At 45.5% G+C, this 11,468-nt stretch overlaps 1 protein-coding gene across 1 annotated transcript in view; it reads right to left on the bottom strand.

The window, feature by feature from the left end:
* Nucleotides 1-862: 862 nt before the first annotated feature.
* Nucleotides 863-11,468, bottom strand: part of SORL1 (sortilin related receptor 1) — a 40,490-nt gene continuing 29,884 nt past the window's right edge. Inside the window, exons 37-48 of the mRNA XM_084301658.1 lie at nucleotides 11,252-11,356; nucleotides 10,208-10,280; nucleotides 9,317-9,399; nucleotides 8,954-9,050; nucleotides 8,171-8,355; nucleotides 7,789-7,908; nucleotides 7,524-7,688; nucleotides 6,891-7,065; nucleotides 6,561-6,667; nucleotides 5,692-5,884; nucleotides 5,185-5,397; nucleotides 863-4,762 (exon numbers count right to left, since the gene is read on the bottom strand). Coding sequence (XP_084157784.1) covers nucleotides 4,695-4,762; nucleotides 5,185-5,397; nucleotides 5,692-5,884; nucleotides 6,561-6,667; nucleotides 6,891-7,065; nucleotides 7,524-7,688; nucleotides 7,789-7,908; nucleotides 8,171-8,355; nucleotides 8,954-9,050; nucleotides 9,317-9,399; nucleotides 10,208-10,280; nucleotides 11,252-11,356 — 1,584 coding nt within the window. The 3' untranslated portion in view covers nucleotides 863-4,694. The remainder of the gene's footprint in view (nucleotides 4,763-5,184; nucleotides 5,398-5,691; nucleotides 5,885-6,560; nucleotides 6,668-6,890; nucleotides 7,066-7,523; nucleotides 7,689-7,788; nucleotides 7,909-8,170; nucleotides 8,356-8,953; nucleotides 9,051-9,316; nucleotides 9,400-10,207; nucleotides 10,281-11,251; nucleotides 11,357-11,468) is intronic.

Genomic DNA, 11,468 nt, shown 5'->3' with positions numbered 1-11,468 from the left:
TTCTGCAGTTGGTCACAAGGTAACTTGGTCCGCACCATTCCAGCGAAGGCAGTAAATGAATAGGGGTAAAATTTTTCCTTTAGAAAAAAAGTAATTTGCAAATGTTGTTAGGAAGCCTAATCAGATCGCTTTTGTGCCGAGCCTTTATTCCATCAGGATTTTCTCAGTGAGGCTGGGCGCTGAGGCTGAAGAGTCACGTAGACTGCTCCGAAGGAAAGTAGGTGCATGGGAATGAGGTGTCGCTTCTCGTACCTCCAGGGAGAGCAATCTATTCCAGCAACAATAGGGAAAAATCAGCTTCATTCATGAAGAAGGGGGCAACCGGGAGGAAGGAATGGCTGTTTGTTAGCGTTGCCTTAAGCTAAACATTAATGAAGTGCAACACTTAAGATGCTTGCATGCCTCAATTATGTCCACCAAGCTCACATGTTGCCTTTCCAATTATGTAGGCTAAAAAATGAGGTACGTGTGAAGAGACTGCTGCCTGCTCATTACCTCTCTGGGAGCTGTAATTCTGCTCGCTTTCAGCTGCTGGGGTGTCAGGTGAACTTGCACATACAGTGTTTCAGCCAGCGATGGGAATGCAGCGCAGGGATGGGATTGCTGAAGGGATGGGTGCTAGCACAGGGAAAACCGTGTGGTTCGGGCACCAGATGGGGTTATTGCTGGTGATGGTGCTCAGTGAGCACGGATGTGAAACTCAGAAAGGCTCCGCAGGTTTTCTGGCCCCCGAGGGTGGTGCTCACTGCCTGGCTCCTTGGAGAAGAGGCGTGGGAGCCGTGGGGACTAGGTAATAATTATGGAGACCAGGAGTCATTCTGTTTACCCAGTCCGTTTTTATTATCATTATTAAGTGGAAAAAAATTGACAGACAAAAATTCCTTCAAAATTGTGCAAGAATAACACAATAACACAGCAGAAATCAGTGAATGGAGGGGAAAAAAAAAAAAAAAAAAAGACAGAGTAGCAATTCAAATGGTATTCAAATAGTATTAAACTTCAATTAAGGAACCCGATCAGAAGTTGACACTACGTCTAAAAACTTCATTAGAGACTGGCTGCTCGTAGTCTGCCCCAAGACTAATTACTGACATCACAATTAGTACCAGAAATGAAGATTCTCTCTGGAACCCACAGTAACCACCTCTGTGGCACCATTTCTGTTCTGAAGTCCATTTGAAGGAGACTTGAAATTTGGAAAACGTTCTTTTGGTCTTTCCTGAATGCAGTTCTACATTCTTACCAGCACATTGCTGAAGCCCCTGCCTGGGGCTCTCAGGTCACTTCTCCCAGGATTTCTAGAAACTGGCAGCATGTGGTCACATTTAGTGACCACCACGGTGACCTGCAGGCACAGAGGTCCTTTAGAGCCACACGAGGCCACGGGATGGCAGCGGCACCCAGAACATCACCGCACGTACTCCATCCTTCTCGTGTGCTCTCCTCCTCTTTCTGTCTGGGTGTGCACCCATATATATCTATAAGTAACTTGATCTTGACCCAAGGAGAACTGTCTTCCCAGTACTAGACCCACACATCCCTGCTGCTAACGCTGTGGCAAGGCAGGAGAAGATGGAACAAGTTAGGGCAGGCTTACCTGGGGCATGAACCTGCAGCATGCCAGTTATTCTGCCATTAAATATCTGCATGCACAATTTTCCCCCATGGTCAATAGAAAACACTTTACCCTTCTCTGAAATTCCTCTTGGTGTGTCCCTGGGGTGCCAGCCCTGGCAGAGTGGCTAATGAGCCACAAGCTTGTGCTCATGGCAGATGCTGCGCCCACTCGATCTTAGAGTTCAGCCTTAGTCTTCTGTTCAAATGGACTTCAGATACCAGCTGGCATCTGAGGTGGGCTCAAACACGAGGTACCAGAAACACCTCCTTAGCCCACGTACCTCCCCCACTCCTTTTCTCCTTATGGGTCCAAACATCTCACAGGGTTACTGCCAGGTAAACCCAAGTCACCTCCCAAAAATTCGGGTAAGGACTCATGTCACATTGCATCAGGCTACTGAAACAAAACCAGAACAAAATATGCATCCACATCCATGTACCATATATACACCACAACCCTCCCACCCCATATACATCTCTGTGAACAAGATTCCGTGCTTCAAAAGTTCATAAAAATATACAATTTACCCAGAACTGCATCTATCCTGCTTATTCCCCGCCTGGAGCTTAGACTTCTCTATTTATATATAAAATACAAATACACTAGCCCTGTAAAGTTGCTTTGCTGGGAGCACAGTGGTGATTTTTGCCCTGAAGGGAAAGCCTCTGAGGGCAGGGAGCGTCTGTGCATTGCAAGAAGCGCCCTGGTGCGTGCAGCTTGGCACAAGGACTGCAGGCTGCAGTGCCCCAGAGCCCCGTGCAATGCAGGGACGACTGCAGAACGAGTGCCAAGGTGTCCCTCACCCCCATTGCATTGGAGAGGCGCAGCTAGCTGGGAATATTTTCGGAATATAGTATTCCAGCAAAATGCCTCGCTGGCAACAGGCTCAGCACCGTGCGAGCGTCGCTTTGCTGCGGCACAAAGGAGCCTTTCAGAGTGACCAGAAGTGACCCGTCCCCAGCTGAAAGCATCCAGCCAAGGGATTTCTGCAGAATATAAAGTGGTTTCGAGGTTCCCCCTTGGCATCTGCCTTCCACATACAGGCACGAGATGGGCTCACTTCTGTTCCCCTTATTTGAGCAGGGTTTTCCCTTAGGGGAGTAAAGTAGCAGAATTTAACTGCTATTAATTCTCACCAGAGAGGTACCATCTTCTGGGATACTATACTGCAGTTTTCAGTTACCTGTGCCAGAAATATTTGTTTAATAAGGACGGAATGCAATGCTTTTTACCTCTGCTTTCAGGCTGTCCCCTGCAGAAATATGTTAAATCTTCTGCTTTACACTTTTAGAACAGTTTTGCCTCTGGGTCAGGTTCTGCTCTCTCTGTAGCTGTTACTCCAGACAAATTGAGATCTACGTGCTAGGTTGAATTATAAGCATTTTAATCTGTGAACAGCACCTGACCCACTAACAAGGTAAAAACATTGCAACTTGGCAAGCTCGCTGCTACTTATAAAATCTGGTTATGGTTTGGTCCCAACTTTGGGGGAATAAACTGTCACCGGGATTGAGAACACCAATAATTAAAAATAGAGTCAGTATTTCTATAGCGTATCAAACCATACAGAACCTCATCTCTTTAAACATTTTCTGCAAGTGAAATTAAATGGATCAGTTGTGTATCAAAACATAGTTGGCCTCTCTCATCTCATCTGTAGGAAGACTGCAATTATAATGTAATTTACACAGCAAAAATACTTCTGGCTTAAACAAAGAAAATAGCATGACAAGACAGTGTGCTGTATTTTTACTGGGCTTTGCATATATAGAGTGCGGCCAGGTGTGAGCCGCAGACATCCACTCGTATTGATGCTCGTGGGCTTGCGAGCAGTGGGATTCGTGGTGAGATTCACATTTTGCTATCACCAAAAAAAACAGCCTCGACAATGGGAAGCAGACATTTCTACCGCTTAGCTCTGTTAGCCAGTATTATGTCTACAGTAAAGGTGAAATGAGGAGTGATAGGAATATATTACATCTATGTTACTTCTAAAGCTGAAGGTGCGACTACAGCTAGTTTTAGGAAACTCTACTGAAGGAGCACCGAATCCCTGCTGTAAACCAGATGAATCGAGCTGCTCAGTAATTACAGCTCTGCACGACTGTGGAGAATCTGTAAGCGAAGCTCTTCTCCAGTTGCACACAGTGGAGGCTCCCCCTTCCGTCCCACACCATCCTAGCATCTCCACTCAGCTCTGCAGAGGCAAGGTTTCCTGGAAGCTACATTTTAAGGTGTGCGCTTCAAAGTCAGGGGATGGCGATTTGTTGCAGTGACATTACTGACATCAATTACGGACCAGGGCATGGCCAACGGGTTGGCACCTGCTGGTGATTGTTGGAGGGATTTGGGCAATGGTTGGGGGGCTGCAGCACGGCGTGGGCAGCTCTGCCTGCACGTGAGGTCAAAATTGCATAAACTGGGCGCTTGCCCAGGGATGACTGAGGAAAGATTGTGTCTTTCAGTGAGGGAAAAAATATGTAAAAAATAAAGATTCTTATTCTCATGGTGAGAACAATGATGGGGATGCCAAAATACTACTGCCTTGCAAGATAAAGTGGCACATGTTCTACACAATAATGTGTACAATGTCTGACGACTTCGGAAATCTGTTCTTAAGCAGATTTCCCAATAAATTAACACAACAAAAATACTTTCATATAAAACAAAGTCCAAAGGATTTTTTTTTAAAGTAAAAGCAAAACCTTCAGGGATTATATTACTTATCTCTCTCTACATATATAATCTCCTGAATTTTTTTAAAATAAATTTATTCTTGTCTTAGAAAAATAAAATGAGTAGCCAATTTAGTCAACGGAAAATATCTCACAGACTTAAAAGCATGCCCAGCAAGCATAGCCTTGTAAGACTAAATCAATGTTAAATCAAAGCAATTTGTTACTAAACCAACCTAGTTTGCAATTCACAGTTGATTACTACAAAGTGTTTCTTAAATTTTTTGGCCCATATAAAAATAACGTATTGCAACTCAAAGTGCATTTTTAAAATAAACAATCAACTATTTTTATCAAATAAAATATTTACACCATTTGGTTTTTACAGTCAGAAATGCGCTTCATGCGATGACCATGGGGACATCATCTGAAAATCCAGTTATCATGGGAGCTTCGTCATCCTCATCTCCTGGAAAACAAACCCAGAGCTCTGTTACGCTGCCCTTGGTTTCATTGGGCACAACTAAACTGGCCCCAAAACTGTCCCCCAAATTAATGCATCAGCGTGTGGCCCTTAGCTGGTTGTTGTATTTGTTATATCCAAGTTTTAATCAATTATTGTTAGTGGGAGTTGTTTATGTGAGGTTACTAATTACATATATCCTAGGCCAGGCTTATCCTCCTAAAACCAGATCAAACCCATGGAGATTTTCATGCCCAGGATGGCCTAAAGCATGAGAAAGAGGTTTAGGTCTTGTGCTGATTTGGAGGCCCTGCAATCCCAAGGCATGACACCAAGAGCTACTGTTAGGTTGATGGTTGGAGTTGATGATCATAAGGGTATTTTCCAGACCAAATCATTTCCAATCAAGATGCCAAGATTCCACGTACCTAAATCGTCCCCTGAGGAGAAGATGGCTGAGCCCAGGCGGGAGCTATAGTGGCTGTTGGCAAAGGCGGTGAAGCTGCTCTGCAGCCTGCGGTGCCTCGTGTAGAGCACGATGAACCCAATGCCCAGGGTGACCAGCAGCACAAACAGGATCGGGACCACGATGGCAGCTACATCTGTGGATTTGTCGGTTTTTGATGCAGAAGAGTCTTCACCTAAAGAGCAGGGAGGGTAGAAAGCACTATTTGCAACCAATGCCACATTTCTCCCCATGCTACTTGTGCAGTGCCCTAATGGGGTGTTAATGGACCAAACCCAACCAAACATGGCCAGATTGCCACAATATTCACATCTGAAAATCGCAGGATGGTTTCTTCCATCCTGCCCTGCTAGGACACTAAGCCACCAAGTGATTGGCTGTATAATATTGTATTAACTCCTCCTTGGGTCAGCTTCTGAGGCTTTAATTAGTGTTAATTGATGAAGAGGGGATGATGTTAGTGTCTTACCGGTTCCTAGCTCATCATAGAGAAGCGTAGCTGGCTCCCCGCACATCTGCCCGCTGTACAGGCATCTAGCCCGAACTGTGAAGGAATAGTTGTGACCTATCTTCAGGTTGGAAACTTTGAAGAAGTTTTCCGTGGTGTTCCCGAGATAAGCCGTGCTGTTCATCAGGCTGTCGAACATGTGAATCTCGTAACCCTAAGAAAACAAAAACACAAACCCCAAATCGCTTGGCTGCAGAGGTCAGCTTTGCTGCTTCTGACAGGCCTTTGAAAGTTGTTTTTCCTGCTGAAGCTTTGTGATGAAGTGCATCAGGCTACCAGCCAGGGGAGAACAACAGTGGAGCCTCCTCCAGGCACGCCTGGCAGCAGGCACTGACCTTGGCTAGGTCAGAGAGGAGATTTTGGCCTCTGGTTCCCTCTGTTCTTAGCAGCCACCCGAGGCCATCCAAAAAATGGAGCCCAGTGATCATGATGTTTTTTTTCTGATGTACGTTTCTACTTTCTCATGCCCCAACAGAGAGCACATTGCAGATTTTCTATCAAAGCCTAAATAACAATTCTCAGATGCTATCGATGCATTTCCCAGCATGGTAGGGCAGTGGCCTGCTCCCAGTCCTGTGCAAGTATGATAGCTGACCTTTTTCAAGAGGATAATTATGTTCTTAAAAGGTGACCGGCTGGATCTAACAGCACTAGTGCCGTGGTTGTGATGCAAATTAAAGCGAGCTCTATGTGGAGGGCTCATCAGGGACTCCCAGGGGAGCAGAGCCTCCTGTTGTACTTAAAGACTCTGTGTAAGGAGCCCTGCAAGCGACTCCGCTCTTGCTTTTACTGAAACGCTGCCTGTAAGATGGGGAAAGAGTGCCACTTACCCGGCTTTCATTGAAATTACTTTCCTTTAACGCTAAACTCTTCCAAAAGAGCAGAATGTGGTCATTTTCTGTTATAATTTTTAAGGCATCTGGTGCAGACAGTGGTACTGCAAATGAGAAAAAAACAGCAGGCAGGTTAGGCTTTAACAGTGATAACACTTTTCTTCCATTTGAGAAACAGCACGGGGGCCACTTCTGAAATGTAGTGGGTTTTAGGGATCAGCCCAATGCATGGCTTACAAGGGGAGGGTGCTGTGGTGTGACCTGGTTGGAGTCTGATGGTGGGTTTTATGGTAGGGCAGCATTTCGTATGAATACTTGCTCCTTTACCTGTGTTAATCTTCATGCTGGATTCTTTGCTCATGTTTCCCAGTTGAACAATCACGTGGTATTTGCCTCCCGGTTCGAGTTTCTTAATGGTGTACTCCACCGTGCTGTTCCGCGTTTTCACTTTGTAGATTTTATCTGTTTTTCTTACCAAATCTTTAACTGCAACAGCATACAACTGAAGGGGGAGGGAAGGCACGCATGGTGAATGACAGGAGACCTTACTTTCCTGCAGACTTGCTAGCAAACTCATATATTAGGACATCAGACCGGGGGGCAAAACTGACATTAAAGCATGCCTGCACTCTATAGAAACCTGGAAAGTGAAGTTGGTTTTCAGGTCTCTTGCTGGATTAGCTGGATCCCTGCCCAAGATCACTACTTACAGATAGAGAAAATGCAGTTACTGGGGCATACGAGGGCAGGAGGAAGACCTCAGGTTGTATTTCTTAATGAACAATGGGTATGCAATGCAAACCTGTGCCATGTCAAAGTCTGCAGTGTTGTCGGGGGATTTATACCCCTAAAGCTTTGCTGTTAAAGCCTCGGGACCAGATTAGGAGCGGAAAACTTGCTGAGAAAAAGAATTTCCTTCAGTGGATCTGTCTGTGAGCCAGTGTTTTTGTGAGATATTACCATGTCCTGGTCAGGCGAGTCGTAGGGCGATTCCCACTTGATGACGGCAAACGTCTTCCCGGTGAGCACCGAGTGGAGGTGTCGGGGGGGCAGCCGGTTGTCAGGGATCATCTTCACCACGACGTAGTCAGACGGTGGCCCTTGGTAGGGAGACATCACACGGACCTCGAAGGGACGGCCCAGCAGTTAATAGGGTGCCTTCGGGCTTTGGTACCGGACTGCGGCCCGTAGCGCGGGTAGGAGAGGGGCCAGAAATGCAGCCTACCAGGAACAGGTACTGCTCGTCCCGCTGCACGATCACGGTGATGTTGTGGGAGGTCGTGGTGGTGTTGTGAGGGCTCCTGTACAGCTCGAGGAAGGATGTGGCGTAGAAGATGCCGTAGACCTACAGAGGAGGAGACGACAGGGACGGTACAAAGCTTGTCATGGCAGGGAGCTCCCACCCAAACTTTCGTGTGCTGTTGCTTTTTAGGGACATGATGCAAAGACTCCGTTTCAGGGGCAGCAAGCACTGTTCCTACTTTTACGACATATATTTTTCCGAGGAATTCAGTCCCAAGAAACAATCCTGTTTAAAGATTTCTTGTGTTTTGAGGTTCCAAGCTAGACCCCATCCTGGGTGGCGAGAAAAGGGCTCGGTGCCTTACCACGTTCCTCGGCCCAGTCCAGTTGCACTCCACTGCAGTCTGGTTGATGGCCCTGGCTTTGAGACTTGGTGCTGCTGGTCTTGTCCCACCGGTCATAACGTGTACAAAGGACAGAGGACTGTCGCCCAACTCCGTCTTAGCCCAAGCAGAAATTTCGTAGGGTGTCTGAGCCGTCAAATTGGCCACTGAGCAAGAGGAGAGATTTGCACTGTTAGGTGAGGCCCAGCACTGCAATGGCAGGGTGAGAGCTTTAAGAAATGGTCAGCATCGTTAAATAATCTTAGCCAGGATCCTCTCTCCCTTGGTTTGTGTTTTCATTCATTCTGAGTAACTTCTTTTACACAGAAACACCTGGGTATCTAGCCCAGCTTGTTGCTTGCCTGTATTGGGATGTTTTCCTGCATCTTGACTGTGCACACCAGTTATTTCTCCAAAGCCGAAAATAATCTGATTACCAGGGACATGTACTGTATACCAGCCCAAGAAATCATTGACCTTTTGCTGAGTAGATAAGGAATCACAAACAAAATCCCCGTGATGAGAAAAGGCTAGTGCAGCTCTAGGGGATAAATCCCAAATCTCCTTGAAATCTCCAAGTCCTAAGAATAGAGGCTAAGGATTTGCCGATTTGTCCTTGCAGGATTTACTCTTTCCTAAACAGAAAGTACTGAACTGAGCTGCCATTACAATAAAACAAAATGAAATAAAATAAAATAGCTGTGGCTTTCAGTAAAAACACTCTGTTTGGAGGTGATTTAAGCAGAATTTTACATCTAAATTTACCTTTCTGGATCGACTTTTCTCCTTCTATGGTCAGAGTTCTTTTTTCCTGCCTGTGCGTATCAAATGTCCAGTAGATGTTCACAACGTAACCGCTGACCTGTCAATATGAGCTTACATGAGCTATTCTTGTATTCAGTGAAAAAGAGCCACCATTTTAAGTTTCCAAATTGTATTTTCCATCCTAATTAAGAGAGCTGGGACAGCTGATGAGTACCAAGTAATAAATTGGCATGGGATAATTAGTTTCCGAAAGCAATTGTGCTACTAAAATGGGTGCTGGCTTATCTTATTCAGTATTTATCCCATATCCAACCCAGGTCTTTTCTTTTACTGTAGTTGCAGAAGTAAAGGTTAAATTTTTACCTTGATATTAGTATTCATTTTTAGGCTGAAACTTATGGAGTCCTCAGTGTAGCCCTCAACACGTATGACAGGTGGAGGAATGACTGGAAGGAAAGGGAGAAACAGCTGTTACTGCAACCCCAAAAAACCAAACATATAGGGAGAGGACAGGCAAAATGCAGACTTTCGTTATGACAGCCACCAACCAGACCCAGAATATCCCCATCTCTCCATACTACAAAGAATCCTGCATTTTTAGTAGCACGGTGTTTTCTTTCCTTTCTTTGTCAACATAGCAAGGGTGCACTTTTATCTCACAAATTAGATAGCAGACAATTTTGACATCAGAATATAGGCTTGGAAAAAAAAACTTGCCAGGAATACAAACAATTTCAAAAGGCTTATCAAAAAACATTTCAGAGGGAAATGATTTATCGTGTTGGTTGGATTTATCTACTGTCAGCCTGCAACGATGTGATCGTTTCTGGGAACCTCCGTGGTTTTTTAGCAGTCTAACCGACACAAAATGCAGCAACCATCATAGTGATAAGCTAAGAGGGAGAAGAATGAGCAAGCAGCCTTTCAGCTAACGGTATTGAAGGAATTGCTGGTAATGTATCGTGCTTATCCAAAGGTAGAATCTAGCCTGCAGTCCAGGAGAGAGGGACTTGCATCCTGCGTGCCACAGAGTTCAGAGGAAGAGTCAACAACCTGTTCAGACTTGCCACTGAACTCTGAGGTGGCTCCAGTTAAGCGAGCAGGTACAGCAAAGTTGTTAAAAAATGTCAGATGCTCAATAGGGAAAAGTAAAGAAAGAGGAGGTGGTTATGTGCGCTGATACTAACGCTTTGGGCTTACATTCAGCATTTTTGCTGCGTTGACCAAGTTGGTTGAAACCAAAACAGCGTTTACCTTTGCCTTTGATGGTGGTTATGGATTTGGAATCGCTCCAGTTTCCCACTCCTCGACTAGTCACTGCAGCAACCTTTGCAAATAAGACGGTTAGTTAATATGAATGAATGTATGCCACCAACGTTGCATAATGCAAACAGAGAGCGAGGTTAGAGCAAGGGTATGGACATGGTGGAGCTCATGGGAAAAGGACATTGAAGCAAGCAATAATTTAATTACATGGCAATAAAATGCTTATTACAGAGATAAAGCAGACTACTTTAAGTCAATTAAAAGAATCTAAGAGGAGGGAGGTGCATCCTCTCTGCAGATAACCGCTCTCTGATGAGATCTTTATAAAAAAGTCTATAAAGATAAGGAGCCTTGGAATCGATCAGCCCTGGTGTAGGTAAGATTCGTGCCTGCAGAGCCCATGCGAAAGCTGAATCCAGTTCCAAAGATTTATTTGGAAACAAGTTAGTATGGGAAGGAAAGACATGGAAGGAAAGACTCACTTCAGCTGACCCAGAGAAAGACATTAATGCATGGGGGGTTATCCCAGCTCCCAGTGAGCTCCCACAAGTACCCGTGCTCAGCCTGCTCATGGAGGATGGACAGGGGCAGAGTACACTTTTCCCAAGGTTGGCTGTGCAGATTTTCATTTCCTCTCCTTATTAGTTCTGCCTATAATTACCCAGCTTCTCCCATGTGCACGCCTTCCCCACATGCATATCTGCTTCTTTTCCTGGCAAGAGTCAGGACCAAATTTATCTCCGCCCCAGATCTGGTGCAGTTGCAGTGAGCTTGGAATGGGCAGCACAGATTTCATAACACAGCCTGGCCTCCTGGGAGGAGGAGCAAATCAAGGGCCATAATTCGGGGCTTAAAACTATACACATTGTTGGCACAAATGCCAGGCCCCTGCTGAGGGCTGACATTAAAGGGCAGAATTTTAACTGCATACTTTTTTAGCAATTAGTTGACTGTGTGGGACTTGGACTGCCTAGCAAAGAGTAACAAGCTCATGCAGAGTGCTCCTGCAGACAGAGTTCTGAAAATACTCACTCGAACCGTGTATAACGCGTTGACCTGCAAGTTCTTGATCTCAGTGTAGTTCTTGGTAGTTCTGAGCGAGGACCACTCCTTGGATCCACTCCGGCTGTATTCCACCTAGGAGGACCAAAACAAGGGGTAAGGGCTCCATGGTCAGCAGTCCCACAGGGCCACAGGTCTTTCTATTACTCAACCAAAGGAAGGAAGCCAGAAACAAAACCATGGACTG

This window comes from Netta rufina (assembly GCF_964035555.1).
Source record: "Netta rufina genome assembly, chromosome: 25".
Lineage (NCBI taxonomy): Eukaryota > Metazoa > Chordata > Aves > Anseriformes > Anatidae > Netta > Netta rufina.
This window is presented reverse-complemented; position numbering and strand designations above follow the sequence as displayed.